This window comes from Porites lutea, chromosome 1, assembly GCF_958299795.1.
Source record: "Porites lutea chromosome 1, jaPorLute2.1, whole genome shotgun sequence".
NCBI lineage: Eukaryota > Metazoa > Cnidaria > Anthozoa > Scleractinia > Poritidae > Porites > Porites lutea.
This window is the reverse complement of record NC_133201.1, coordinates 59,380,892-59,408,887: the sequence shown is the minus strand read 5'-3', so window position 1 is coordinate 59,408,887 and position 27,996 is coordinate 59,380,892. Positions and strand designations below refer to the sequence as shown.

General features: G+C 37.8%; 1 protein-coding gene across 1 annotated transcript; it reads left to right on the top strand.

Moving 5' to 3' along the window:
- Window positions 1-4,562: 4,562 nt before the first annotated feature.
- Window positions 4,563-21,195, top strand: LOC140923612 (moesin-like). The gene is made up of 17 exons (XM_073373688.1): window positions 4,563-4,697; window positions 5,036-5,141; window positions 5,309-5,392; window positions 5,542-5,637; window positions 9,326-9,430; window positions 10,118-10,207; window positions 11,009-11,088; window positions 11,379-11,456; window positions 13,281-13,427; window positions 13,658-13,754; window positions 13,876-14,039; window positions 15,130-15,239; window positions 16,205-16,365; window positions 16,465-16,557; window positions 17,281-17,490; window positions 18,214-18,405; window positions 20,244-21,195. Exons 2-16 carry the CDS (start codon window positions 5,130-5,132, stop codon window positions 18,370-18,372), a joined length of 1,686 nt encoding a protein of 561 aa, XP_073229789.1. The 5' UTR covers window positions 4,563-4,697; window positions 5,036-5,129; the 3' UTR covers window positions 18,373-18,405; window positions 20,244-21,195.
- Window positions 21,196-27,996: the final 6,801 nt, after the last annotated feature.

The window sequence follows — 27,996 nt, the reverse complement described above, 5'->3', positions numbered from 1 at the left end:
TTCTGTTTGTTTTTGTTGTGTCTCCAGTTAGCTTGTCAGCTAAATATCCGACACGTAAATAAATCATCATCATCATCATCATTATTATTATTATTGTTATTATTATTATTATCATTATCATTATTATCATTATTATTATTATAGTTTTTTCTTTTTTTCAAGCGAATTAATTGTAAATAGGATTTTAATAGTTAGCATTGTTGTCAATAAAATTAAAAAATATATTATTATTATTATTATTTTTATTATTATCTGATTAAAGAATGCCTACTCCTCCGTCACTATCTTTTTGGATGGGCTTTTCAACAACCACTATGTCAGCCACATTGTTGCTGCCCAGCCTGGTGAGATTCTGAGGAACTAGCCAGGCCATCAAGGTCCTAGATATAGATTCTAGTCTACCACGCTTGGTCATACTAGGTGAATATCAAGGCTTTTCTTAGCTTCTCGATGGCTATCGAGCGACAGGTCACTAAGATTGGTCGGTTAAGAAAATCCAACCCTCTTCTGCTCCAGCAACTGTTCCATAATGTTGCAGTACTGTAATTACTTTTTTAGCGCCTACTTATTTATCGTCTCTCATTTCTCTTAGGCTCCCATCTAAATATAATCTAAGGAATTCTAGTGATAACCTTTTACTTAGTTATCCGCATTTTAAATCGAAAGCTACAGTAGGAGATCGTTCTTTTACCTGTGCTGCACCGAAACCGTGGAATGCGTTACCATTTGACATAAGAAGCGCCAGCACAGTTATTATTTTTAAAGCCAAGCTAAAAACTCACCTTTTCTGTCATGCATTGTTATCATAGTTGTTTTTATTATTGTGAGTTTACTTTTAATTCTAATTTTAGCTTTTTAAATCATTGTAAGTTTACCCTTAATTGTAATTTTAGCTTTTTAGCCTTTTTATTTCCTTGTTAATCTTGTCATGCGTATTTGAACATTTTATGGAATTTGCGCATTATAGATGTTTATTATTATTATTATTATTATTATTATTACTTATCGTCACGCAAATAAAGAGTTTGTTGTTGTAGTTGTTTGTGTGGTGCTGGTCTTGTTGTTTCGAGGTGTGTTTCTTTCGCAAGGGCCACCTTCAATGATTGCCGACTCCGGCCGGGGCTAATGCATCCTCAGCTTGTCCTTCATACGTCACAACACTTCTAAACACTTTGTCGACGATCAAGCCTATTTTGCACAGTAAGTGGACTGACCCAATGTCCCAGACGTTGAAAAAATTTCTCACTAAAAAATTTCATAACGAGCACCGTGCTCTTCCTCAGTTTAGGGACATTGGTGGAAAGACGGCAGACGTAAAAAGAATGAAGTGCTAAAGGACGGATAGGGGCTTTTGATTGGAGGGGAGTATGATACACTTGAATTTACACCCGCGCCGCCGGTGAAGCAGGGTTTTTTTTAAGCCCCTAAAGAAGGTTTGTTTTCAAACCGAAATATTGGGCAATTTGTTTAAACATATATTCTTTGTTTTATTCTTTTGTTTACTTTATCATCGCCTTGCCGCAAGGATCAATTTGCCGCTTCATATTTTTCTACAAGTTTTAATAATTGTACTGATCCCATCCTCGGAGACCCAGGGGTAGTCAGTCGGGTCGGGAGAAAAGGCGCGACGAAAGCCGTTTCAAGTACGGGCGCCCCTTTTATCCCAACCCGACTGACTGCCCCTGGGTCTCCGAGGATGTACTGATCCAGGTCTACAACTGGGAGATCCGGTACCACTCATTGGTTTGTTGCTGTGGACTTGCTGATATTTTATATAACCGGTAATTGCTTGGTTCCCAGGGGACTCTCCTCTCCCTCCCTAGATACACCCCCACTACCTCAGGGTCCAATTGTACCAAACGTCGATTAGCTGGGTAAATTTCTAATCCGGGTTTCTTTTTTCTCTTATAATTTTCTCTATTCTTCTTAGAATCATCAAATTGTAGACAAAAATAATTAAACTAAATTTGATTTTTAAACTTTCATATCTGAAGTCAAATTCCTCTTCTGGGTTATCTTAAGCCAGCTTCGAACAACCCGGCCCTGGCTAAGAATTGATAACAATCGTCGTAATAAACATTTTATCATAGAACGTAGACCAAAACATTATTGTAGCTAATATAACTTCTACAAGGAGGTTCTTCTGTATTCTCTTGCCCGGCTTCAATTGTTCTAGAAGTCTTCTTTTCTCAAATTTTTGTCGCCTGAGTGGCTGGCAGGATTAAAGGTCGCTGTAGTTCTTTGGTGGGCGGCGGAGCCGCGAGAAGGTTGGGAGCTAAACGTCATATTTAAAAAACCTCTCGCTTCGCGTCGGATCGCCGGTATAACAATCCTGAGCAATCCCATTAGGGCCAACTTCGCAGACTATAGTTATTACGGACCGCGGCATGCAGTTCATTAGTGGTTGTCGGTCAAATTGAAAGTTTTCTGTTTAAAAAAATATAACAAAGTGACAACGCTCACCATTCGTTTGTTTGGATAAATAATACAGGTGATTTTCACAAAGAAAGTGCACATTATGCATCAGTCAATTCCAGCTGCGCCCAGCCCTCCCCCCCGGGCATTAACATTTTTTTTACCTTGGATGGCAAATTCCCGGGGATGGGGACTCTTGAGCTGTGAAATCCTCTAGGGTGGGGACGAAAAAAGTGGGTAAATTCACCGTCCCCCTTCAACACTGCAACAATTTTCATTGGTCGCACGGTGGGGTAGTGTTTTAAGCATTTTAATGTGCGATTTTGGGTTAAAATTAACTTCTGCCTTTGTAATGGCGCTATTCTAATTTAGACTCCACGCCGCGAAGACACCAGTTTATTGTTTTAGTGTTGTTATAAATTACTGACATTAAAATTAATAGTGTGATTTAAAGTTATCTGCTCAGAATAGTTTTATAAATATGAAAGTATGGTTCTTTAAATAATATCAACAGAAGTTTGACTCAATAACCATAAAAACGTTGATTCACGTCAATAGCTTCCGATTTCGCTTTGTCATTTTGGCTTGATAAGCAGTGAATAAATGCATGCATAAAATCGAGAATATGTTTTCACAACCCTTTACAATTTTTCCCGTCCTTGACAGATGAGCCAATCTGCTTGCTTCTCCGGTAAACTCCTCTGAGTAGTTATATTCGGATAGGAAACCGCGTGCGTGTCAAAAGCTCGGGAGTGGCCCCGGTGTTGGCAAATGCCCGGACCCCGGGAAGCGCAAAATTTGCTAATGCCCCACTCCCGGGACTGACAAGGCGGGCAAATGCCGCAGTAGCCCGGGCGGGCTACATATACTTATGCAATCTTTGTCTGCATTTGTACTTTAAACGGCTGATTAGCTGTTTGCTCGTGTAGCTGCTGCCTAAGCCTGTCTCAACTTTTATCTAAAGGAATGTCCTGAAATTTTCTGTTTGTAAACTTTAATTGCTAAAGGATGACTTCAAATGTAAGACATTTAAAATATGTCGCCCACAGGTGCTATTAAATTCTAGTTTCATCTGCTATCGTCATGGTATCTTCCAATTGTTTATATTTCTTTTCAATGCAAAATAATATATAATTAAGATGACGTCACGGTTGTTATCTTTTTCCTTTAAATTCCAATCTTTGCACTAACACAACACGGGTACTTTTCCTTCGTCGCTTTCTTTCGCAATTTTCTCATTTAAAAATTGAAACTCTACTTTGCCTTCTTTAAAAAAGCACCTCTGCGTTTGAAGACCTTTACGGCCCGGTAAGTTTCCTTTCTGTTAATATATACGACGACCACAACAAATGAAAGTATAAGTATAGCAGATCAATATATTTATAACTTTAGTGTCTCTTGTTGGCTAGTTGTTTTTTTAAAATTTGTTGCTTTTAGCTTTCGTACAAAATAATATAAACCAGTATAAAGTAAAACAAAGTAAATAAACCGTGACGCTGATTTATGCAAGAATTTTCAACTTAAGTTTGCATGAAAACTGTTGAAATTTTAAAGTTTATGTTTCTTGAAATTATTTTAAGTCAAAAGATTTTTTCGTTTATTATGAAATTGATCATGTTTTTAAAATCGTGAAGTTAAGTTTTCTCAACAGACATGCCATCTTGGTCACGCAACAAGCATGAACATGACTCTTTCGCGAATTTTACGGGCTAATGATTATTAAAAAACACTTTTCTTCTGAAAATTTATCTTTTAGGAGGTTGTATCAGTTGCCGCGATTTCCATTCTTTTACAAAGAAAATAGAACAAAACAGAAACTCTTTTCCTGTTGGCTTAGAAATCATCTCGTGCTTTTAACAATACCACCAATGTATCAAACCCGGCGGGGGTATCAAATCAGAATTCACATAACCACTTGGGGTAGAGGGGAAGCCCTTGGAAAATGCTAGAAAGGCTGTCAGATGTACCATAGGTTGTAGAATCTCCTCATCAACACAAAGTTGTCGATTTTGTGGAGAATTTTCCCATTAGGATCAAATACTTCAAGAAGATTTAGAATTTCTCCAAATTAATGTATTTCCTGTTGGACTGAGACAGCCGGAAATAGAACCCAGTTTTCTTCGCGCGAATAAAGCCAAGAGGGGGTACCAATGTATTGGTCCAATGCAAACATGTTCTAGCGCCCTCAAGTTACGCCCATCCTTACTTTTAGCTGAGTGGTGAGAATCTTGGCGAAATTTGGGTTTATTTCTCCAGCGTTTCCTTTCATTTCGTCACCAGAGGTTAGTGAAGTTGATCAGACAAGCAGTTCGCATTGTCAGATTTATTTTGACTCTTTTGGCATCATTTTTGGCTCAGAAACTCGTGATACTTCATAAGCTTGTCTCCTGGAATATAGCTAAACTGTAGCAGAAATTATAATGCATCGTCGTGGAACGTTGTTTTGTGCATTACCAGTCTATTAAAACGAACTAAGAAACTTTCTTTTCACATAGTCCTTCTCTTGTCATATTTGATGGCAATTCTGTGGGACGGCAGTAGATATCTTCGGCGAGCGTGACTTCTAAAATTATGTAGCTCATTGCCTGGTTAATCTTAATTTTTTGTTCTTCAATTACAGATCGAGGCAAAATAAACCTTTTCCTGTTGGTTAGGATATTTCACCAGTTTGTGTTTAAAGATTTATTTGTAGTGGAAACAGAAAAGGAATCAAAATGCCTAAAGTGGTAAGTTCACTCGAGAATTACTGACGTTGGTTAAGTTTTTAAGCAAGAAACTGAAACTTCGAGCTCAATCTGGATTTCTTGTTTCCTTGCAAGGAATTCGAAAGTACGAATTTGTGTACTTTAGTTTTCGATTTGTTATGAATTAACAAGCTCAAAATATCTCTTAGGTCAACGTTCGAGTAACTACTATGGATGCGGAGTTAGAATTTGCTATTCAACCAAGCACGACTGGAAAGCAACTATTTGACCAGGTTTGTATAATCATAGTATTTATCTTTCTATTCACATGCATATTTTAATTAACCGTGCAATTTGTCAATTCAAGCAGTGTTCAATTCATTTCCCACGAGAAAAGAATCGCTGTAGCATAAATTATCTGTGTATTTTGTGCTTTGCCAAGGTCGTGAAGACGATAGGACTGCGAGAAATCTGGTTCTTTGGTCTCCAGTACACGGATACCAAAGGCTTTGTAACGTGGCTGAAGTTGAACAAGAAGGTAGGCCGGCCTATATTTTTGCCATGTAAAGATTATTTTGACAAAACCCATGATTCAGATAATTTCTATGATCGATGTACTATAAGCTTGCTTTTTTTAGTCTACCCATCTTCATGTACTGTCATGATGAGAGATTTAATATTCATTGTGTGGCTTGGTAATAGAGTCTGACAGGAAGTGTGCAAAATCAATTTAGAAAACTTCCATTGTCTTTTAAGTATTCCATAGTTTGGCAGTCAACTGTGGAAAAAAACTACAAAAGTTTACTATATAATTGCCTGAAGAGGCAAAGCACAGATTTGTTATATGCATGCTTATGTGAGACTAACAAGTTTTGATGGGGCGTTACTTTCTGGGCTGCCTATTGGGTAGTTTTGTGACAAGACAACCTATTTGTTTTTGAAGTGTATGGCTTGATTGTTTTGATCAGTTTGTTTGCCAAGATTAAAAAACAAAACAAAACATGAGTCAGATAAGCACTTGCGATTAATGAAATTTTCATGTCACTTAAATTGCAGTATAGCTGCATGTTCCTCTATGTGATTTATAATTGGAACTGTTGTTTTAAGTTTTCTGCATGCTCCTTTTCACTCATGAATCTATTTACCACGTTATGATGAGCACTATAATTTGGTCAGTCGTTCTATTGGTCCAGAGTTGTAAACTTTTATTGTATGCAAGTGAGTCTCATGATGAGCATGTGCTTGATTTTTGGCGATGATTGAAATGTTGCGCTATTTTAATCATGTTTTGGCACATTGCAAGTGATGTAATTTCCCTTGAGTCGAGGCCCTTGATTTCGTTTATTTATTCAGGCATACTTATTGGTTCAGAGGTGAAGGTTACCATTCTATAGTTTAGTCTAAGAGGTGCAGTAAATACCCTGAAGAACACACAACCATCAGTAAAGCAGAACATGAAAAACTTAAATATAATTATACAGTTAAAATGGACGGCTGAGAAACGGCAGGCAAATGGATATCTAGAGCTTTAATATGGTTTCCCAGGCTTATCGAACTGTTAAGCTAAATTTTCTAGTGTATGGGCTAAAGCATTTTAATGTCAAAGCAAACTGTTAAAACAACTAAGGAAAAGCCAGTTAAATGGATGGTTATTAAAGAATGATTTAATGGCTTTAAACCATACAGCTGCCGTTTTAAATGCTTTCTGAAATCAACTAAATGGTCCAGGATCATGTTTGTCGTTTAAACTGCTTATTAAATTAATCTAACAGATGGGGATTACCGTTTTAACAGAATGGGTTGAAATGAAAATGGTTTGTGTAATGGGTTAACGGTTTGATAAAATGTCTAAATGGATAAAAAACCGATAGCCGTTAGTGTACGTTTTCCCATGCGAGGTCACATATCGGGGAAATCCTGTCAGTGTAGGAGGCCACATTTTTATATATGAAGGCAAAGAGTTTGAAGACCATGCCTTTCTCATATTTGAAGCAATTCGTGGAATTCTACAATGAAACAGATTTAATTGTTCTTTGCAAATGCCCTTTGTTATAGTTATTTATTATTAATGTAAGTCTAAAATGTTTTCGACCATTTTTATCCCTTAACCCTTTTACTGCCAAATTTACCCAAAAGCAAATTTTGACAAAATTTCATCTTGTGAAATTTTCAAAAAACAACTAGCCCCATGTGTAAGTACAGGCAGAGAGATTTTATTTGAATAGTCACATCATAGGATTTGGTCCACAGACTCAAAAGATAGAGTCACCTTACAAAACTCCATCAGGCACTCTGGCAGTGAAAGAGTTAATAAAATCTCCACATCAATTATGCTTAGCACTATCAATTCAGCCCTTATACGACTACAATGAAGACATTGACTACATTTACACTTAAAAAGGGGCAATCTGCTTATTGATCCATGTCGGGTGTATAATCGCGGGTCCCTTGACTATTTGTGTGCTCACAATGGATGCCAACGCATCCTTTGACTCTCTGACTTAGCCTTTGACTCTCTGACTGAAATGTAACTTAAGAAAAGCGATAATTCGAAGCTTCCGCACTACTTTCCTTTATATTAGCAATTGCAATCACTCAACGTGTAAATTATTTTGACTTATATAAAATATTTTAAGGTGTTAAGCCAGGAGAATGTATAGAATGCTAGAAAAACAAATATGAAGTCGAGCAGTTTTGAATTGCGCTCAAAGTTGTTTTCATCTGTATGCAAATTACCTGTCGTTTCCATCAAACTGAATTATCCTGGCTTTTTTACGACTTTTCAATTTGCTCTGTTTCATTTTATATTGTTTTTGTGAAACGGTAATTCTTTCATGTGAATTTATGCTTTCAAAAGGAAAAAAAACTTTGAGGAAATGTTGCGTTTACAGACCCGGAGATACAAGTGTATTTTGCTTCACGTACACTTATATAAAAAATTACCCTTCTTTTGGCAGATTTTGCTGGAGATAAAAATATTGCCTTTGATTTCTCAGATGCTTGCCTTTTTGGGCACCCTGTTTATTTTGACTATCAGGATTTTTTAGGCTTTGCCTCAGACTAATCATTCCAAAGTTTTAATGCAGGAAAGTTATGATAAATGCTGTTACTGAATAAAGTCATGCAACTCATTTTAAGACTGCATAAATTGATCTTTCTGCTATCTTTTGTTTTTCTATTGTCTCCAAAACAATCAAGATGTTTCACCAGTTTTCACTTACAAATAACAGGAGACGTTTGATTGCCCGAAAAATTTGTATTTACTTTCAACACATTTCAATAGGTGCAATTTCATAATGTGTTGGTTACAAGAACAGGTTTACAAAATTGGCTCCACCAATTTCTCAACTAGGAAAGAATTAGTGACTACTGGTGTTAAAAAAAAAGTAAAATGTCTGAGAGCTTTTGAATCATTAAATGTAACGCAGTGCATAAGCGAAAAGTGATTTATAATGCTAGGTACTTTTCACTTTGTCGTGATTGGGCGAGCTGCTTTGGGTTCTTATTAACCCATAGAACTTACCTCTGGAACTGTCACAAGAAGTTCTATTGTTCTTTTTTTTTGCGTATCCATGGAAATTTCCCCCAGGCAATTTTGGGGAAGTTGGTTTCACACAAAAAGTCGCTTCCCCACGGGCAACAGCCATTTGCCAAGAGGGAAAACAGGTTGTATAACTGCACCTATTAAGTATGATCATTTCACTTTGTCAGATCACCTGGAAAAATAGCTTTCAATCCACGTGAATTATTAGGAATTTAATCAATTTGTCTGACAGTGTTTCTTTGATCTACAATTTCCCAAAAAACTTCACTTGCCTGTCAGGCAAGTTATTAGTTAAGAATGCATAAAAATCAACTAGCCCTGGGCGATCAGACATGACTTCCACATTTCCTTGTCACCCAAAGGAAAAAATCACCTTCAGCCACCAGCCCAGGTGCTGCTATACCAGATCCCTTTTGTTTTTTGATTTTCTATGCTCTGTTAAAGTTCTTTTTTCTGTCAGTGCCATAAAGCCTGCCGTGTTGTCTTGTCATATTTTGTTTAAAGTAGACAGTGTGTTAAAGCTGTTGTTAGGGTAGTGTATATTAGAGCCTCACCCTTAACATGACATTTACAGCAGCATCAATATCAGTGTTAATTTTAAGTGAAACTGTATGAAATTGATCTACTGACAAGAATTTTATTAAATTTACTTTGACAATTTCTCAATTTTCTTTTTTATTAGGTTAATAGCCAAGATGTTAAGAAAGAGTCACCACTTCAGTTTAAGTTTCGAGCAAAATTCTACCCAGAAGATGTTTCTGAGGAACTCATTCAGGAAGTCACAAGGGTATGTATATGATTGTTAAGGGCGAGGTACATGGCTTTTAAAAAGCCTGAACCATGACAGATAAGGCCACAGTTAAATGATGAATTATGCATATTATGACTATAAATTATTTAAATAAATTTTTAGAATTATGATGCCATATTTTGACAGCACACTATGAAATGAGTTCAAATGAAGATTTTCCATTTTCGCACCTACATTCTGTGCTGCAATTGGGTCAGTGTCACAACAAACATTAAGAGCAGCAGTTTACAGTCAATTCCCTCTATAGCGGACACCATGGGGACCTCAAGTTAGCAAGAGTCCATAATAATTTTGTGTTTAATTCAGCCAAACGTCTGTAATTTATTTTTGGGCCGGGATTTAGCTGCTGTCCATATTAAGGGACTCTAGCTTAATATACTTGTTTAATTTATATTTTGGAAATTGCTTTTTGAGGAAATACATTTTTGAAAATGACACGTTTATAGCAGGTCTAACACCTTAAGAAGATATTGCACATGTGGAGAGTTATATAGGACAAAGTGTTTGTCTTTGCATTTTCCCATCTTGTATTAAAGTATATTCATTTTAAGATTTTAATAACAACAGTGTCAGAAATTATTAACAGTGACAAAAAGTGTAATTCTTCTTGTTAATTTCATCACTATCTTTCTTTGTGAAAGTTGAAACTGTCTGTTTTTGTAGAGGCTGTTCTTCTTACAAGTTAAGGAAGACATTTTGACGGAAAGAACATATTGTCCTCCAGAAACTGCTGTTTTGCTGGCCTCTTTTGCTGTAAGTTAAAATGATCAGATTTTAATGATTTAATACTAGCTAATTGGGCTGATCATGGAGACAGCACAGGGTAACTGTGCTATCTTATCCTGAGGGTTCGAAGTTAAAAAATCCTCAGGTTGCTTTTTGGTGACCAACTGGAGAAATATAGCCAACAGATGCAAATTGTTAGTTTCCAGTTTGTATAATTTAAATGATGTAGCTTATAGTATGGCGCGATCCATCAGATTTGATTGTTTGAAAATATTTTGGACAGAAGTCAGTATAAATTTGGAGGTAAACTGTCTTTGCTTATGCGATTTGGCACATTTTTTGTGACGAAAGCAAAGAAAAATAAGATAAAATGTTTGTTTTAACTTTATTCTTTGAATTTAAATCTAAATCATAGATAAATCTCGTCGACTAAACCAGAATTTTTAGTCGCCAAGGAGAAAATGTTAGTCACATTGGTGGCCATATCAGTCACAATTTGGTCAGACAAAATAGGTCATCATAATTTGGCCTTGCTTTGAAATGGAGCCTGGGGCAACCTTGGAAATGGCGTATTGAGATCGTGGTTACAGAATGATATCCGGCAGGAGTTGAACCCGACAGTTTTCTGAATATCGATCTATTTTCATATCTGAGCAGTCCTGATCACAAATTAGGCACTTAAGTGCAAAATTAAGGATGTTACCTTCTTCATCAAGGAATAAAAAAGACCAAGACAAGCCACTAAAATAACAGCGTGATTACCCTAGTGGGGCAAAGAGATGGCTGAGAATTCAGACTATAACTATGTGGCTGTTTCCTTATGTACAGTTGCAAGCTAAGCATGGAACAAGAAGTCCAGAGGTGCACAATCAGGAGTTTTTAAAAGCTGAAAGATTATTGGCTGAAAGGTAGAATTTAATTCTTTATTCAATTATTGTTCTTTGATTTTAGTGTTAAAAAATTCTCACTTGTTTTACCCTCTAACAAGCATTCCTAGGAAGATTGAAGATTTGCATTTGACCACCCCCCTTCCCCCCACCTCCTCACCCCCTCCTTACTATTTTGTTTTCACCCCAACAGTCATGACCTACTTAAATAAGACTGTCTTTAATGGGAATGCTTGTTTTGCAGGCTTGCTTTGTCATTTATAGTTTATCTTATGTGCTTTAAAGTTGTTTCTTATATCTTATGCTTGCAGAGTAATGCAAACCCATGCAAAAGACAATCTTCCAGAAAAAGTAGCACAATGGTGGTCTGAACATGCCATGTTGTCAAGGTGAATCATGTAATAGGACATTTTAACCCTTTATATATGTTCCAAGAGTCATGTCTGACTCAAAACATAATCATGTGAAAACAAGGCTACTAATGAGAAAGAGGAAATGCGTCCGTCTTTTATCAAATTCTCCATTTATGTCCAGAAATGCACACAATGGCGGATCTGGCAAAAAATCTCCAGAACGCTGGCAAAAATTTAATTTCAATGTTAAGCCCTAGGGTAGAGGGGCTGGGTATCCCTGGGGAATTTGACTGTATTTCCTTTCCCCTGGGTGGGGAATAATTAAAGATTTGATGTGATGCAAGATCTTGAGGGTGGGGGTGTTTGGCAAGATCTCGCAAATGCCTGGAAATTAGCCTCAGCCTACCATCTTGAAAACATTACCCAGAGTTCCTTGGGATTGCTGTTTTGCGCCTGCTTACCATTTTGGAAGTTGCTTCTCATTGCCCATTCATTGTTGAATATTAATTTGTATGACTAAACAGATTTAAAAGGTGCTTGATTTAAGGAGAAATGCCTCTGTACAAAGCGTGGGACATAACTAGATGGAAATATGCATTGAAATTTATAACCTCTTAAATCAAACAACATTTACTGCCAGGGAAGGGGTATGAGTATGGCCAGCCCACCCTACAATTACTGGTGCATAAATGAGATTACGAGAGGTGCTCCCTGTAAAGTAGAGAAGTTGACGAAAATGGCGAATCTGACGTGAACGGCAAATCTGGCAAAAATTCTCCATGGGTTTGGTGAATATTCAATTTGGATGCAAAACATGGCCCCTTAGAGATTGGCGATTATGACAAAAATGGCGAATGACGAAGACAGTGAAAGCTGGCCAGCAATGGCAAATCCAGTGAAAAAAACACCAGGGCCCAGTTGTTCGAAGGCCGATTAGCGCTTAACCCGGGGTTAACTTTAACCCCTTGGTTTCTTTTTCTTGTGTTCAAAAGCATTTGCTCGGATAATTTTCTCTCTTATTTTTAGAGCTTCCAATTATCAACTTGTGGACAAAAAGAATTAAAACTGAATTGCTTTTTAAGCTTTCAAATCTGAATTCAAATCTCACACTAACCCTGGGTTATCTTAACTCAGCTTTGAACAACTTGGCCCAGAGGGTTGAGAGGGCTATTTTGGCAAAGATGGCATATTTGGCAAAAATGGCAAATATGGCAAACACCCACCAAAGTCTTAGCAAAAATTTAAATGAAATGGCAAAGGGGCCTTTTGAAAGAAAGGGGCAATTTTGAGAAAAAAAAAAATGAAAATGGCTAATATGGCGAAAATTTGTCAAAGCCTTAACTGCATGTCAAATAGGATGGCATAGGGGTCCCTTGAAAAGTTGCGATTTTGTAGAAAATGGCAAAAATGGTGAACGTGGTGAAAATTTCCCCAATTCTCCCAACTAAATTTCTTGTAATAGAAGATCCAAACACATGTGATCAAATTGAGTTCTATGTGTTCCACTTGTGCTTACTGGAAGTGCTAAAGAGTGCTGGCTACATACCAGTACCTTTTGTGTATGTTTTATATCAACCTGGAGATTAGGGTACTAACAGGCTCCTCTGGTCGCCCGCAATTAAGATCACCAAACAAAGTGGCTAAGTGAATTAAAGCAGAGTCCAAATGTCATATTAAAATGTTTGAGTGAAACCAAAGAATTAGCTAAAGTGGTATCGTAAAATAATTTTGTTTCTGGGACCAGAAGGATTTGATTCTACTTGCACTGTGGAAGACTAGCATCTTGAGTTATTTTGAGCCCCAAGGAAGCAGAAGCATTTGATAATCATTAATGCCTGAGAGGTTGTTTTGTTCTTATAGGGAAGATGCTATGATTGAGTATCTTAAGACTGCTCAGGATTTAGAAATGTATGGTGTCAATTACTTTGACATCAAAAACAAGAAAGGGACAGAGCTAAACCTTGGTGTAGATGCATTGGGTTTGAATATTTATGAAAAACAAGACAAGTAAGTTTTAATTTGGTATTAGAACCATTTGAATAGGGTTCAATAGTATTAAAATGATTATTGATGTTATGATCTAGTGCATCCCAGTGAAAATTTTTAATACTGTTGGAGTTTACTAGCGATGGTAAATTCTCCCATTACATATAACATGTCAGCAAAAGAGATATGTTGACTTCTGGCTGTGAAATGTAAAATGGAAATTTTTAATTTTTTTTTTTATCCATTACCAGGCTAACACCAAAGATTGGATTTCCTTGGAGTGAAATAAGAAATATCTCTTTTAATGACAAAAAATTTATCATCAAACCCATAGACAAAAAGGCACCGGTAAGTCATGTTGCTATTTTAATTAAAGAAATCATGTGGAATATGATAATGATTAAGTCTTTTTTGTCTAAGAGAATATTTTATGCAGCCATTAAACTTATTGTTAATTTCGTAATTTTAGGATTTTGTTTTCTATGCATCACGGTTGAGGATAAACAAACGAATTTTGGCCCTTTGCATGGGAAACCATGAACTTTATATGAGGCGCAGGAAGCCAGACACCATTGAAGTTCAACAGATGAAAGCTCAAGCTCTGGAAGAAAGACAAGCAAAATTGAAAGAAAGGTAAGCTTTCTTATCAGTGACTATGTTAATGAAATGTGTGTTGAAAGATTCATTACAGAGAAATTGCCTACACCTTGTACTCATTTACTATAACCAATTTGCCGCTATATCTTGCACTGTAAAATGATGTTCAAAGCAACCTAAGCCATTTAGCGGCCACCAGAGGAAAAGACCTAATCTGCAAACTATGGTTGCTTTCATTCCCATTTCAGATTCCCTCTATTTGACTACTAAACAACCAGATTCACTGAAGTACTTAGGGTGCTTTTTTTTTGGGAGAGTTCCAAAACAGATTTGTTATCTCAGATCATATGGATTCTTCACTTAACCAAAAAAAATTGAATCGGAAAAAGGATCGTTTACCATGACAACGGCATTTCCTCATGCTCCTCGTGATGAGAAAAATAGGGGAAAAAACAACAAACTGATCCTTGTGGCGAAGACAAGAAGGAGAAACAACTTAAGCTATTTATGAATATACAAAATGTATATATTTCAGTTTGAACCCAAATGTCTCTAGAATTCACCGAATTTTGGGGCAGTTCAGGTGTAAGTGGGCTGATACTGTCCTTGATTGGGTGTCCTGTGATGAGAGATCACAGTGGTAGATTGTAGAGTGCAGTGTGTAATAAGACCCTGCTTTTTTATGCCAGTCTCATTCTGACTGCAGCTTGATGTAAAATCCAACTTTGTCCATCACTGATATGAGCTTCTTCAGCTTGTTGTTCAAGGACTATGTGGTGCTTCTCAGACATTCAGCTCCAAAGTTGCTTTGTTTTGCTCTTCCCTTTGACAGTTATTTTCTACTTAGTTGGTTTTTTTTGCTTTTCGTACATTGATCATGACTTCTCTTCGAATAATCGTTTATTTAAATCCAGAATATGCAGAAATAGGTGTAATTCTAAGTGCTGTTGAAGCTATTTTGCCTTTGTGTTGTTGTTGTTGTTGTTAGTTTTTTTAACTCTGTGTTGTATGATCATTGTGATTGCACAGCATGACCATGAAACTGCTATGGACTTGAAAAATTGCCATCTAGGCTATGATAAAATTCTTATCCCATAGTTGACGTTGCATTCTTGTTCTATTTTAGGCAAAAACTGGAGCAAGAAAAGGTGGCCCGCGAGAAAGCTGAAGCAGAAAGAAAGAGATTAGAGGAAGAAATAGCTCAACTTAAGGCTTCACAGGAAAAACAAGCAAGAGGTTGTCATAACCTGTGCAGTTTATTGTTGAGTTTCATGATTATGTTCTGTGCATCATACAGCAATTTACAACTTTAAATATCTCTTCTCCGAACTGCGGTTTTTTAAAGGATAAATTTTGCCAGTTTACAAGGTCAGGAACTTCAGCGTTAATGGGCTGTCTGTATTAAGTGTGTCGTGTTACTTAAGTCAAAATGAACTTTTCATTAAGTGAAACAAAATAAGATAATGTTATTGTCAAAGTATATGAAGTTTTCTACACAAATGTAAGTGAAAAAAGACCAAACTTTGGTCCATTGTCACCATTTCAAGAAGGAATGGGCAAAATTAGTCATCAGAGCAACAAGTTATTTACTTCTTATGGGTTTGTAATGCGGAAAAAATTATCAATATACATTATGATGCAGTTAGATTTAGCAACACTCTACATGAGCAATTTTTTTCTCTTGTGCAGCTGGTTAATTGTGAAATTTCTTTCATTTGGATAGCAGTATTGTGAAAACAAGTAGATGATTCAACTGTTTACCTCAGTTGCATAATGCATTTGCATAAATATTTCTGTTATTTTTGCTGCTTTTGTTTAACTTTTTTCAATTAATACTATTTCAAAAAGAAAAATGCATTATTTAGCAATACTATTGAGATGATATACTCTGGGGAAGCTGTTCAAAGCACTAACCCATGATAAATCACTGCTGTTTGTGTTTTAAACATCACTTAGAGCTGAGATGACAAGGAAGTGTCTATTAGTGAATTGAAAAACAAAACGTAAAAAAAAGTGGGTGTTGTCAGACTTAAAATATGTCTGTATAATGGGGTTGAATTTAGAGAAAATATTAGGGCTATCCCCAAGGACAAAGAAAACTGTCTGTTATAAGTTGCCTGTATTCCCATAAAGCACTGGGTTGACTTTAATCAGTGGTTGTATTATAATTATTTATTGAAATTCTGTGATTTTATCCATAGAAAAGAGAGAGGCAGAGGAGAAAGCTGCAGAGTTGGCCAGGAAAAAAGAAGAACTAGAACAAGAAACCAGAAGGAAAGAAGAAGAGAGCAGAATGCATTTAGCTGAAATAGAGGAAATCAGGAAGAAAAAAGCTGAGGATGAGGAGGAAAAGGAGAAATTGGTATGTCTAGACTGCGAACAACAAGTCAGGACTGTTATTTGTTTTTTGTCTTGTAGTCAACTTTTTGGCTTGATCTGGTTTCTTACTTTTGTCTGCCAGGCAAGAGAGCTGCAGGAAAAGGAAGAAAGATTTACAAAGTTAGAGGAAGAGGAGAAAAGAGTAAAAGAGGAACAGGAACGAATTCAGCAAGAGGTAACAATCACAGAAAAAAAAATTGCTAACTAAATTATTGATGTTTCCAATCCAGTGCCTGCCTTGTTTCTCCTAAATCTAGGGTTTTTAGAACAGTGAATATCACTGAAAATAGAAGGTCAAGTGTTAATGTTTGACTGAGACATGCACACAGCTTGTTCACTTCATTGAAGTTGAATTGTTTCCTTCAAGAAAGTTTCATACTTTGGCCAAACCACTAAATAGATTAAGGTGGTTTTGTCAGAGGGAGCATTCAGTTACCTAGGTAACCACTATTGGAAAACATTTTGGCATCAGAAATCTTTCATATCTTATGGGAAAAGTAGACTATGAGTAGTCCCCCATTTTTCCTCAGGGACAGTAGAGTGAGCAAAACGCAAACGCGCGTGAAAATCACCGCACTTGAGAAAAGGCGGCACGGGGCGGGGATTTTCTCGCGTGGGATGATTTTCCGTGTTTCACTCGCTCTACTATCCCTGAGGAAAAATGGGGGACCACTCGTAGTCTATGGGAAAAGGTCAAGGGTGTTTATTTTGTTAGGCCAAATTATTACAGATGATTGATTGGTTGCTAGGCAATCATCTAGAGAATTTTAGAAGTGCAAACATTAACAAGAAAAAGAACTGTTTCAAGTTTTGCTGAATTTATGAGATTGATGAGAAGATTTCAGGAAAATCACGGTGGGATGTGTTGTTTATCCTTTTTTTAAATGTTGTTTATTAGCTTGAGGCACAAATAGAAGAGAACAAGAAACTTCAGGAGCAAGCCACTGCATTGCAAGAACAGGTTATGGTGCAGGAGAAAGTTGAAATGGAGGAACAACAGACATCCCTGGAAGCTGAGCTCACCATTGAAAATATACAAGGGGACAGGTCAGAAGAGGATCGACTGACAGAGGCGGAAAAGAATGAACGCCAGAGAAAGATGCTTCAGGTATGATACATGAACTATGCAAATTCAGTGACACGTCAAGCGTCATATATAGAGTTTTTCCTTGCTGGCGAATTTGAGGTGTACGATCTTGCCCTTCTCAGGGCGCGAAAAGGGTCTTGTCTGGTCTTCCAGGGCAATTAGATTTTCTTGGTGGGCAAGTAGCTTTTAAAGCTTACTTGCCCAAAGGCCGAAGGTCCAGGCAAGTCATGGTCTAACAAAATCATTAGCTAAGACAAGTAATTGGTGGCCCCAGGCAAGCAAAATGGGACATCTGCTTGGTCAAAGGACAAGCTGGAATTCAATTTTTGTTTTCGAGCTCTGCTTCTACAACATTCCCATCAAGATTTGGTATGGTTTTCAGTATGGAATTTTACGGTATTGTGTGGAACTGTTCGGTGATTCTTCCAAGACTTATACACTCTACCTTTTGAAGTCTACAAGTTTTGGTTAATTAACTCCTTGTTATCTGGCTAAAAATGAACCAAATTCACCACATTTTTTAAAAACAATTATATCTTTGCAGGTATTTAGAGCAGCTTAAAAACCTATACCTCTTTTGAAAGGGCAAAAGATAATCTTTCAGGAAAAAAATATTCACGTTCTGAAACCCATAATATTTCACACAAAAAATAGCAAGATTGGGTGAATACTAATTTGCATACCAGAATTTGACACCTGGAGTAAATAGCTGTAGTTTTCAAATGTTAATATCTTTTCTTGTAGCAACTGCAAGAAGATTTGCAGAAAGAAGAGAAGAACTATTCTAGTTATGATAAGCTTCATATGCAAAACCAGAAAGAAGGACGAGACAAGTACAAAACCCTTAAACAGATAAGACAAGGGAACACTAAACAGAGAGTTGACGAGTTTGAAGCTATGTAAAAACATTATTAGGGAATGCCATGGTAAACAAAGGTGAGAGTCTTTATCTTGTCACTTCCTAAGATTATTTATGGCTGGAGTAAAGTAATTTTACCAATAGCATTGTAAGGACTGTTGGCCAGAATAGTTAGCACTAGACTTGCCTGACATGTAAAGTGCAAAAATTGTACAGCCATCTCCTTTTACGAAAATTAATTAAAGGTTTAGATCCTAAAGAAACGTACGTGGTACATCAGTTTAGACGTAAAAACTGACAATTTGAGTGCCAACCCTTAGAACAATAGGTCATACTTGGCTCTGAGGCTAGTGAAGGGAATACTTAAAGCAAAAGAAATGGCATTAGTATTCAGGGATGAATTGTTCATTACCCCTTGGCCTTAGATATAAATGTTGGGTATTGATTCTGGCCATGGCTGACAGTTGTTACCAGTCCCCTTTATAGTGGCCTGTTCGCGTTCAGTTATGAACTTCTCTACTTTGGAGACATTTTACAGAATTGTCAGTTTTCAAATCAGTTGTGGCTGCACAGAAGCTGTACATGCTGAAATTTGCATGCATTAGCAAAGCCTACTCTTTAGGTACAGTCGAACCGCCCCTTACAGACAACTTTCTATGGCGTCCTCACTGTCCGGGGTATGAACAAAATGCTCTTATGTGCAGAAATGCATGCAGTGGCGAAAATGGCAAATCTAGCAAAAATTCACCCGAGGGTTGGCAAAAATTCAAAGGTGATGTTAAGAGGTGCTACCTGTAAAGTTGCGAATTGACGAAAATTGCAAAAAAGGTGGTCATTTGTCAGAGGGTTGGTGAAAATGCAAATGAGATGTCAAAAGGTGCCCCTTGTAAAGTTGCGGATTTGATGAAAATGGCGAATTTGACAAAAATGGAAAATTTGGCGAACAGTTGTACGTCCTGAACGTCAACAATAACAAGTGGAAGTACATCTTTTCTCTCTTTTACTGGTCTGACTCAATAACATAACAATACAGGAGTAGAAACTAAAGTTTCAAATTTGGTTGTGTGCAACTGAAGCGTTTCATCAAAATCAGAAGAAAACTTCGCCTTCCAGTCTTGACGTCCAAGACGTCAGCGTTCTCGTTGCTCGTCATTAGGGACTTTAAGATTCAACGACGCGGACGGCAACGAGAACGTCCAAAAAACAATAGGTTTTATAAGCAAAACAACAACTTTGCACGTGTATCACGCTTTTTGGTAAAATTCTAAGCCCGTTTTTGCACGACTATGACGTGAAAATGCCTAATTTCGCGTTTTATGAAAGATATAAACAAGCAACGACGAAATTTTATTTCTCTTTTTGAACTTGGATATTGGCCCTAGGATTTCAATTCCAGGAGGGTTCGCCTATATTTGACAAAGTGAGTGGGTAGGAATAATTGCGATAAAGACTGAAAGAACGCAAATTCACTTTTTAAGCAACGTTCTCGTTGACGTCATGTCGTTGGATCTTAAAGTCCCTAATATCTCAAAATGTTGTCCTCCTCTCTCTTTTTTTAGCTTTTCCATACATCTGTAATGTGTTACTGTTGTGTAATTTCTCAACTGTTTCTCAATTTTTTTTTGTCTTATTCTTCCACCTCAATTAGTATTATATGTTTCCTTAGACGATGAACTTTACTCCACTTTGTCTCTCTTGACCAAGGTGTCTAAATGGGTACCAGCCACATACTCCTGGGGGGTAAACCTACGATGGACTACCATCCCGTTAAGGGGGAGTAGCAATACTCCTGGGCGTACTTCATGCCAAGGAAACCGGGATAAGCTCCAGCCATTTATACCTTTGCTTTTGTTACCTTTATCAGTAGTGACAGAGTACCTTGTATGATTCATGCATTCTTTTTTGCCTTTTTTAGATGCTGATACTGTGTCTTTGATATGGGACCATGTCAGTTAGCGTGAATGAGCTGCTGCATTCACTGCTTACTACACTGTTATCCGCTATGGGAACATGATTATTTTGCACATTCGAAAATTTGATATGAGCATATTATTATTAATTAATTATTAGATTTTGTAAGGTTAGGGTATAATAAACGTTAGTAAGATTTTGAATATAAGCACTGCTTATTATTATAGTTACAAACCGTAGACACTATAATCTCTCCTGAAAATAACCCCGGTTGTAAGAGACAAATCCTTTCAGTTATAAACAAACAGTACAAGGTGTTTTTAATCAATGGACAGTATGTTAAAGACCATTTGTACTGTGGAAAGTAAGCACGCTGCCCATTTTATTTTGTTTTGCAATGTTTTTTTTCTTTTAGTTACTTAAAATGCATAGAAAAAATTCCCGGTAGTATAAGTGAATTAACAGGAGTGCGGAGCTTGTATTCGAAATTGTACATTTTGTGTATTCCTGGTTCTTTTCTGGTCCTGTTCCATAGTCTTGAGGCCGCTAAATGGACCTTTGAAATCTCCCTTGATTCTATACCCATGACAAGTTTGGTAGGACCAGTGTCAACTTCAGGTTTGGATTGTGATTTGCCTCAGTTGATGCAAGGTCGATAATTATTTTGTTGATGTAATTCTAAAGTTTACTAAATCTCTTATTATACTATGTATTTCAAGAGTCTTGATTCCTAATGTCACAGACAAGTCAAAAGAAATCAGCAGACGACCTGTAGTTTCATGCAGGTTTTGCCGTTGTTATATTATAATCACATTTTGTTAGTAAATAGTTAGAAGCTATTTTTCTGCATTGGTATAATAAAACAAAGCCCTTTCTCACGGATATGGACTGGAGAACTGCCTTAGTCTTGGCTTCATGGTAAAGGTAATAGACCTTAATAAAATGGAAAAAACTGATCACACTGCCTCTTCTCTTTTAACTCCTTTGCAGAGTTTTTCTGTTTAAAGTTTTTTATAAACAGTCTTGACCAAGTAAATTGGTCTATGAAAAAGATGAAAGGCTAATTGGCTAGTTACCGAGATCATCACGCTACAGTTACCACTAGGGAGGGAAATTTTTCGACGTCTTGAAGTGTTTTATGTATATTTTATAATCCAGTCAAAATGTAACGTTTTTTTAGAAATAGCGGTATTGTGTAGTAGTCGGGTGAGATTTGGCGGCGAAGCCGTCACGAGCGGCATAAGCTAGGGTCTGCCGGATTATGCCGGCATAATTTTGAGCATAATACTATATCTGGAGCATCAGGCATAATGCTGGCATAATACTAATATTTTTGGAGCATAATGCCTCTGTTTCTGAAAACTGTGAGAGGTGTATGCAAATCTTGTCAGCAACTCGCTCTTAGCGACGCTCTAGAATGTACAAAGTTGATAAAAGTGGGAATATTTTAACTTGATACGTTAGACTCGTACCCAGTGCATTTTGCTATAATCCAAGTTCATTGGAGAAAGAAATATAGTAAGCCTTTCAATGCCTCACAATTTCCGTCCTTTTGCTTGCTCATCAAATGTTTAACTGAATAATTATTGTCTAACAATTCTTTCAAAAATGAAAGACTAGGAATGTTTGTTAATAGATACAGGCCTATGGGGGGGGGGGGGGGGGTGGTGGGGTGGAAGTGTCATTTTAGTCCGGCATAATTTGAGTATAATACCTCCAGTCGAGCATAATTTTGAGCATAATACCCTAGTTTCACGGGTGACGCCCGAAAGCATAATACTCTATTTTTCGAGCATAATCCGGCAGACCCTAGCATAAGCCGCGAGATTCAAACGCTTCGTCTCCACTCCCTTTTTTGGATCATGGCTCCGCCTCCAAAATTTTAATCGCTCACTGCCGCCATCTACGCAGGCTAGAAATAGCTTTACAATTTCAAGGTCTTTTAAAAATATTTGCACCAATGTGCCTCCAAAACAATTTGGATTTTAAATGTAAAGAGAATAAAAACGAAAGTAAGTTTTGGCGACTTGAGAACCTATAAAGACAAATAGGCGAAGTAAACTTATAAACGGTTGAAAAGCCCCGTCATACCCAGACTGCCCCTGGGTCTCCGAGGATGCGTCACACCCTGTCCCAGAGGTTCTTTTAGGGTTTTTTTGCTTCCGATTCGTTTTCACCTCTTCCTGAGAAAACTGCCGACATTTCGAGACGCCACCGGTGATTTCCCGCAAATCGACGTCTAAGAGACGAGCGCAAGAAATTCCATGCTGATTTCCCTTCACTATTCAGATCTTGGTAGTGCTTAGAAGTTTGCTTAATCCAATCAGGAGCACTATCCAGATCTGGGTTTTGTCATCCTACCGGTAGCCTCCCACGCAAGCGTTTTTAGGGGAGCTCGTTTTTCATGTGGGGAGGCATGAAAAACGAGCTCCCCTAAAAACGCCTGCGTGGGAGGCTACCCCGCCGGTGGCGTCACGAAGTCGGTTATTGTCTCGGGCTTCCCTTAGCGCGGCTCGTTCTCTCTCACGTGGAGAAAATTTCAAGAAAAACCTTTAGGACCAGGAGAGATCCGTCCACACGTATCCGGATATTTGTGAAAATTTCCTCCAGCCTAGTCCCTAGGCGTTCTCTCTTGACCCGTTTTTCCGCGCGATGTTTGACGGTACAGGGTCCGAAATTAACTTTTTAATACGGGCGCCAACTGGCGATCAAGTATAAATTTTTGGTCGCCAGAGGGCAAATTGTGGTCGCCAAAAATCCCCCCTCCCTTTTTTTTTTAAATAAAAGTTTTAACACGAATAAAAAATGCATGGTATGGACGTTTTTATGATCAAAAATTGCACTACTTTCGCTCCCAATACCACAGGCGGCCAAGACGTAGTATGTGTCACTGAATGAATATATTAATATCCACATGGACAAATTAATGCGATGAGTCGTCGAAACTCCCATGGACTAAAATAGTCTAAAAGTCAAAATATAACAAAACAAAGCTAAGATACCTTCAACTGAACGTATCCTTGTCTTTCCTGGCCGGTTTAAGTGGCATTTTGTTGAGTTTTGAAATTATAGGTACTATCCACTAAAGAAGAATTAAAGGCTGGCTACAAAACAAACAGACCATCTCCACGCGCCTTCACACGAAGCGCTATAAATTCGAGAATAATCGACGAATCCGCTCCAAATAACCATCGGCTAATCTGCAGGTAACGTGTGCTCCTGCTTCTGGCTCGCTTGCTCCACAAAACCCATCACAACTGCACAATAATTGCTCGCTCATCAACAACCACTGTTGACCTTTACGCTTCGATATGACCGCATACGACCAGGTTTAATACGCGACGTGAATATTCAAGCTCAGCGACCGCGTTCGCGCAACAATGCAGCACTTGCTATGGGAGGGATGGTACTATTGCTTCCAGGTCAATCGACTGACCGAAGGTTCGCTGCGTTAGTTTTGACCAGAAAACAAAAGGCGATCGCGGGACCGTCCGTAAGTTTTCAACAGGGCAGCCCTGGTTTTCATGTTCGAATTCTTCTAACGTTCGCTGTCTCAGCTGCTGTCACATTGTTCGTCCAGCCGCTTGCATAGGTTCTTGACTCTACCAGACTTATTTGCTTAGATTAACAACGTCTTACTCCATAATATGTTGTCCAAACTGGTGAAGGAGGAGGAGAATTTTCCGCCCAGGAAAAAGGCAAAATCTGGCCCCCCGCTATGCAGCTGAATAGAAGATACAGCTGAAGATATCGTAAGGTAAAATTTATGTGCGCGATATCTTTTATTATTATTATTATTATTCTCAAAACTCAGGGGCACCCAACGATGATTTCCCCCTAAATGCATTGAAAACACATTTAAGGCTGTCCAGAGTACTTTTGATCGAAAAATGTATTCTAAACAGCGCTTACATAAATTTAGTCAGGAGGGCTAAAAGCGAAGCTAATGATTTATAGTTTACTCATACTAAATATAAAATATATCGTGTAATGCTAAGCGGAGAAGGCAACGAGACAGGGCCACTCAACGACTGTTTCCTCAAATACTTTCAATTGAAAACACTTCTGTAGCTATTCATAAAGTACTTTTAGCTCTATAGAAATGCATTCTAAGTGGCGCTATAAAATTTGCATCTCAGTGTTCGGCCATTCTAGAGGAACTTGAGTCTTTTCGAAATTACGAGGAATTCAGAATTATTTTCCCGAAAATTTTAGATGCAATTTAACGTATTACGAAGGAGATAATTTTTCAGATACCTTCTTTCATCACATTTTTGAATCCGAAAATTTTAGGATTCCATTTTACTCTCTAAGAAAAATAGCCTAACCCGGTGAGTGAAATGTGAAAAATTAAAAGTTGGATGCCCTTGACCAGAACTGTGAAAAACAACAATAGGTCTAATTGCAGCACACTTTCTTGTACATTTCCTTGCCGTTGATTTGCATGACTGCAACGTGAAACGTCCAGAAAACTTCCTGGTTTTCACTTTTTATGGAGAAAATGTGGTACATGTTCTTATTCACTTTTTCCACTGCCGCTCATTTTTTTTTAGCTCCGCTATAAGATTCGTATCTGTTCGGTGCTCCTTGGGCAAATTGGATCTTTTTAAAAAATGACAAGGGCATCAATATTATTTTCCCGATTGATTGACCTGGAAGCAATAGTACCATCCCTCCCATAGCAAGTGCTGCATTGTTGCGCGAACGCGGTCGCTAAGCTTGAATATTCACGTCGCGTATTAAACCTGGTCGTATGCGGTCATATCGAAGCGTAAAGGTCAACAGTGGTTGTTGATGAGCGAGCAATTATTGTGCAGTTGTGATGGGTTTTGTGGAGCAAGCGAGCCAGAAGCAGGAGCACACGTTACCTGCAGATTAGCCGATGGTTATTTGGAGCGGATTCGTCGATTATTCTCGAATTTATAGCGCTTCGTGTGAAGGCGCGTGGAGATGGTCTGTTTGTTTTGTAGCCAGCCTTTAATTCTTCTTTAGTGGATAGTACCTACAATTTCAAAACTCAACAAAATGCCACTTAAACCGGCCAGGAAAGACAAGGATACGTTCAGTTGAAGGTATCTTAGCTTTGTTTTGTTATATTTTGACTTTTAGACTATTTTAGTCCATGGGAGTTTCGACGACTCATCGCATTAATTTGTCCATGTGGATATTAATACATTCATTCAGTAACACATACTACGTCTGGGCAGCCTGTGCCAATACCAGAAAGCAACCGTACGTGTACGAGTGAAGTCTTATTTTTTCCATAAATTACTTTTTGGAGATATAAAGCTATCTGACCTAGAGCGTAGGAACAGAAAGCTGTCTGCCCATGACTGCACTGATCATGTCAAAACTCTATTTTCTTCCGATAACTATCAAGAAACGTAAACCCGAGTCAAGCCGCCATGTTGCTCCTACCAGGCCACGACCATCACTCGTACCAGTCCACAAAGTGCATAACGTACTTTAACTTACCGTTTTTCAGCTGAAAACATCATGGCGGCTTGGAAATCAACTCGTATTGATCGTAGCTGTTGTAGAGGTATTATTACAGGAAGGTTCGTTTCACTTTGAGTTAAAAAATATCAGCAGGACAAAAAGGAAGACACCTGTTTGCAAATAGCTTCGAGGATTCAATTCTTTATCAGTTTCTCCGAACGTTAAAGTCCACAATAAGGGCAGCACTAAAACATGGAATCCGGAATCCGGAATCCGGAAACGGAATCACGGAAACGGAAACGGAAACAGAATACGGAATCAAATATCAATGATAGAAAATTAAAGAATTTCACATCACACAATTTAGTACAATCCAGAGAGAATTTGTCGTAGTTTTCTTGGCAGTTTCCTTAAATATATTATTGTTATTGTGTCTTGATAAGGTTTGCCGTAGTGTGGGTTACTGCACTGCAAGGCCGATGAAAGTAATTTTACGAGTAATTTTTATTCACAAATTCATGGGTTGAATAATACAGTTAAATATGACTTTTGTAGCTAATTGTCAAGAATAGTAGTAGTTAGCCTCAGACTACACCACGTGATTGTCCCCAAACTGAATACTCCACACATGACCGACCGGTGACGTGACCACAGTTCCGGTGTTTTAGTAATAAGTTCAACTTTTTCGCCAAGCTGAATGCTGATGGAATACTGGTGTACCGGTAATTGAGTTTACGTGGACGTCCGTATTTTTGTTGAAGAGGCTTATTAAACATGGCGCATTATTTTGTTTTAATCGGTTGCGGAATGAAGCAAATGCATGCACAATTCTCTCTTCTCTTTGGACTCCACAATGTCATGGTTCTCTTGAGTACGTTGTCTTGATAAATAAAACTGAACACTGTTGAAGACAACCCAGAAAAGACACTGAGAAAAACTTGACGGCGACGCCTTTCAGTTATGTAAACGACGCCTCTGACGATTCAAACGAAGTCTGTCTCCATATAACTTACCTTTTTCTTAAGGCACTAGTTTTTGTCAGTAACGTTTTTCTCCTCGCTTTGCTGTCCAATGAGAATTGCATTCATTGCCGATAGCGGTATCAAGCGTCTTTTCACCGGAATCGACTCCTCTAGTGATATAGCAGGTCTCCTCCCCTCTACTCAGCTAATTTATTCATTTGTGTCTTTTTTTATCTGTTTATTTATTTCATTGTCATTGCTAATATTCTTTTTTTCAAATCGGTCGCTTGGAACCTTCTTTCACAGATTCCGTATTCCGTTTCCGTTTCCGTTTCCGTTTCCACGATTCCGTTTCCGTTTCTGGATTCCGGATTCCATGTTTTAGTGCTGCCGCCACAATAACAACCAGCTTTACAAGTTGCGAGCTGGCGACCAGCTATGAACTTCTGGTCGCCAGGACTACATTTTTAGTCGCATTGGCGACCAGGAAGGCGCAATTTCGGACCCTGCGGTAGAGTCCATGATTGACCTCGCCGAGGTCATTATGTAGCAGGCTTTTTGATAACATTGTCAGTGATCCAAACCATAAATTGAAGGTGCTCCTTCCACCAGACTATGACAACTCACGCTTTAACCTAAGACGATAGCGCCTTTTTAATATGCCAAAGCTTTGCACGAACAGAACAAGTAATACTTTTATATATGCGATGTCGAAACAGTCCGGACTGTAGTTTTATCCCACTTATATTCATGCTTTATATTTTAACATATTTCAATATGAACATGTTATATAGAATTTTTAATATTATCTTAAAAATCAGTTTTCGACTTATTATCTAGGATTCATTTGTAATTTTCAAGTATTGTAAAGTTTTTGTAAATAATTGCGTAATTCAGCCTTTGGCTGCGATGCAGTTTTAATAAACTAACTATCTATCTATCTATCTATCTATCTATCTATCTATCTATCTATCTATCTATCTATCTATCTATCTATCTATCTATCTATCTATCTATCTATCTATCTATCTATCTATCTATCTATCTATCTATCTATCTATCTATCTATCTATCTATCTATCTATCAATCAATCAATCAATCAAACAAGAACGTCAGGGGACTAGGCTGCCTTTCATCCACACACACATTCTCTTTCCTAGAGCCCCCCTGGGGGCCTGAGCATGAGGACCAGGAAGCTCTGGTGACGCATACGGTATTATAAAGGGGACACAGGATTTGGAGTCCTAGACTATTAAGACTTCCGGTCATTTCTGATTTGTCTACAACATTTCTAAAAGCGTTTACTTGCTCTTGCCGAAGTGTCAATGACTGTAAATTTAGGTGATTCAAAGCTT

What these genes read in the sequence shown, in the direction of transcription:
- LOC140923612 (XM_073373688.1), top strand. An exon ending in TCATTCAGGAAGTCACAAGG is followed by an intron (nt 9,431 to 10,117) that starts GTATGTATATGA and finishes CTGTTTTTGTAG; the next exon opens with AGGCTGTTCTTCTTACAAGT. An exon ending in ACAGGAAAAACAAGCAAGAG is followed by an intron (nt 15,240 to 16,204) that starts GTTGTCATAACC and finishes TTTTATCCATAG; the next exon opens with AAAAGAGAGAGGCAGAGGAG.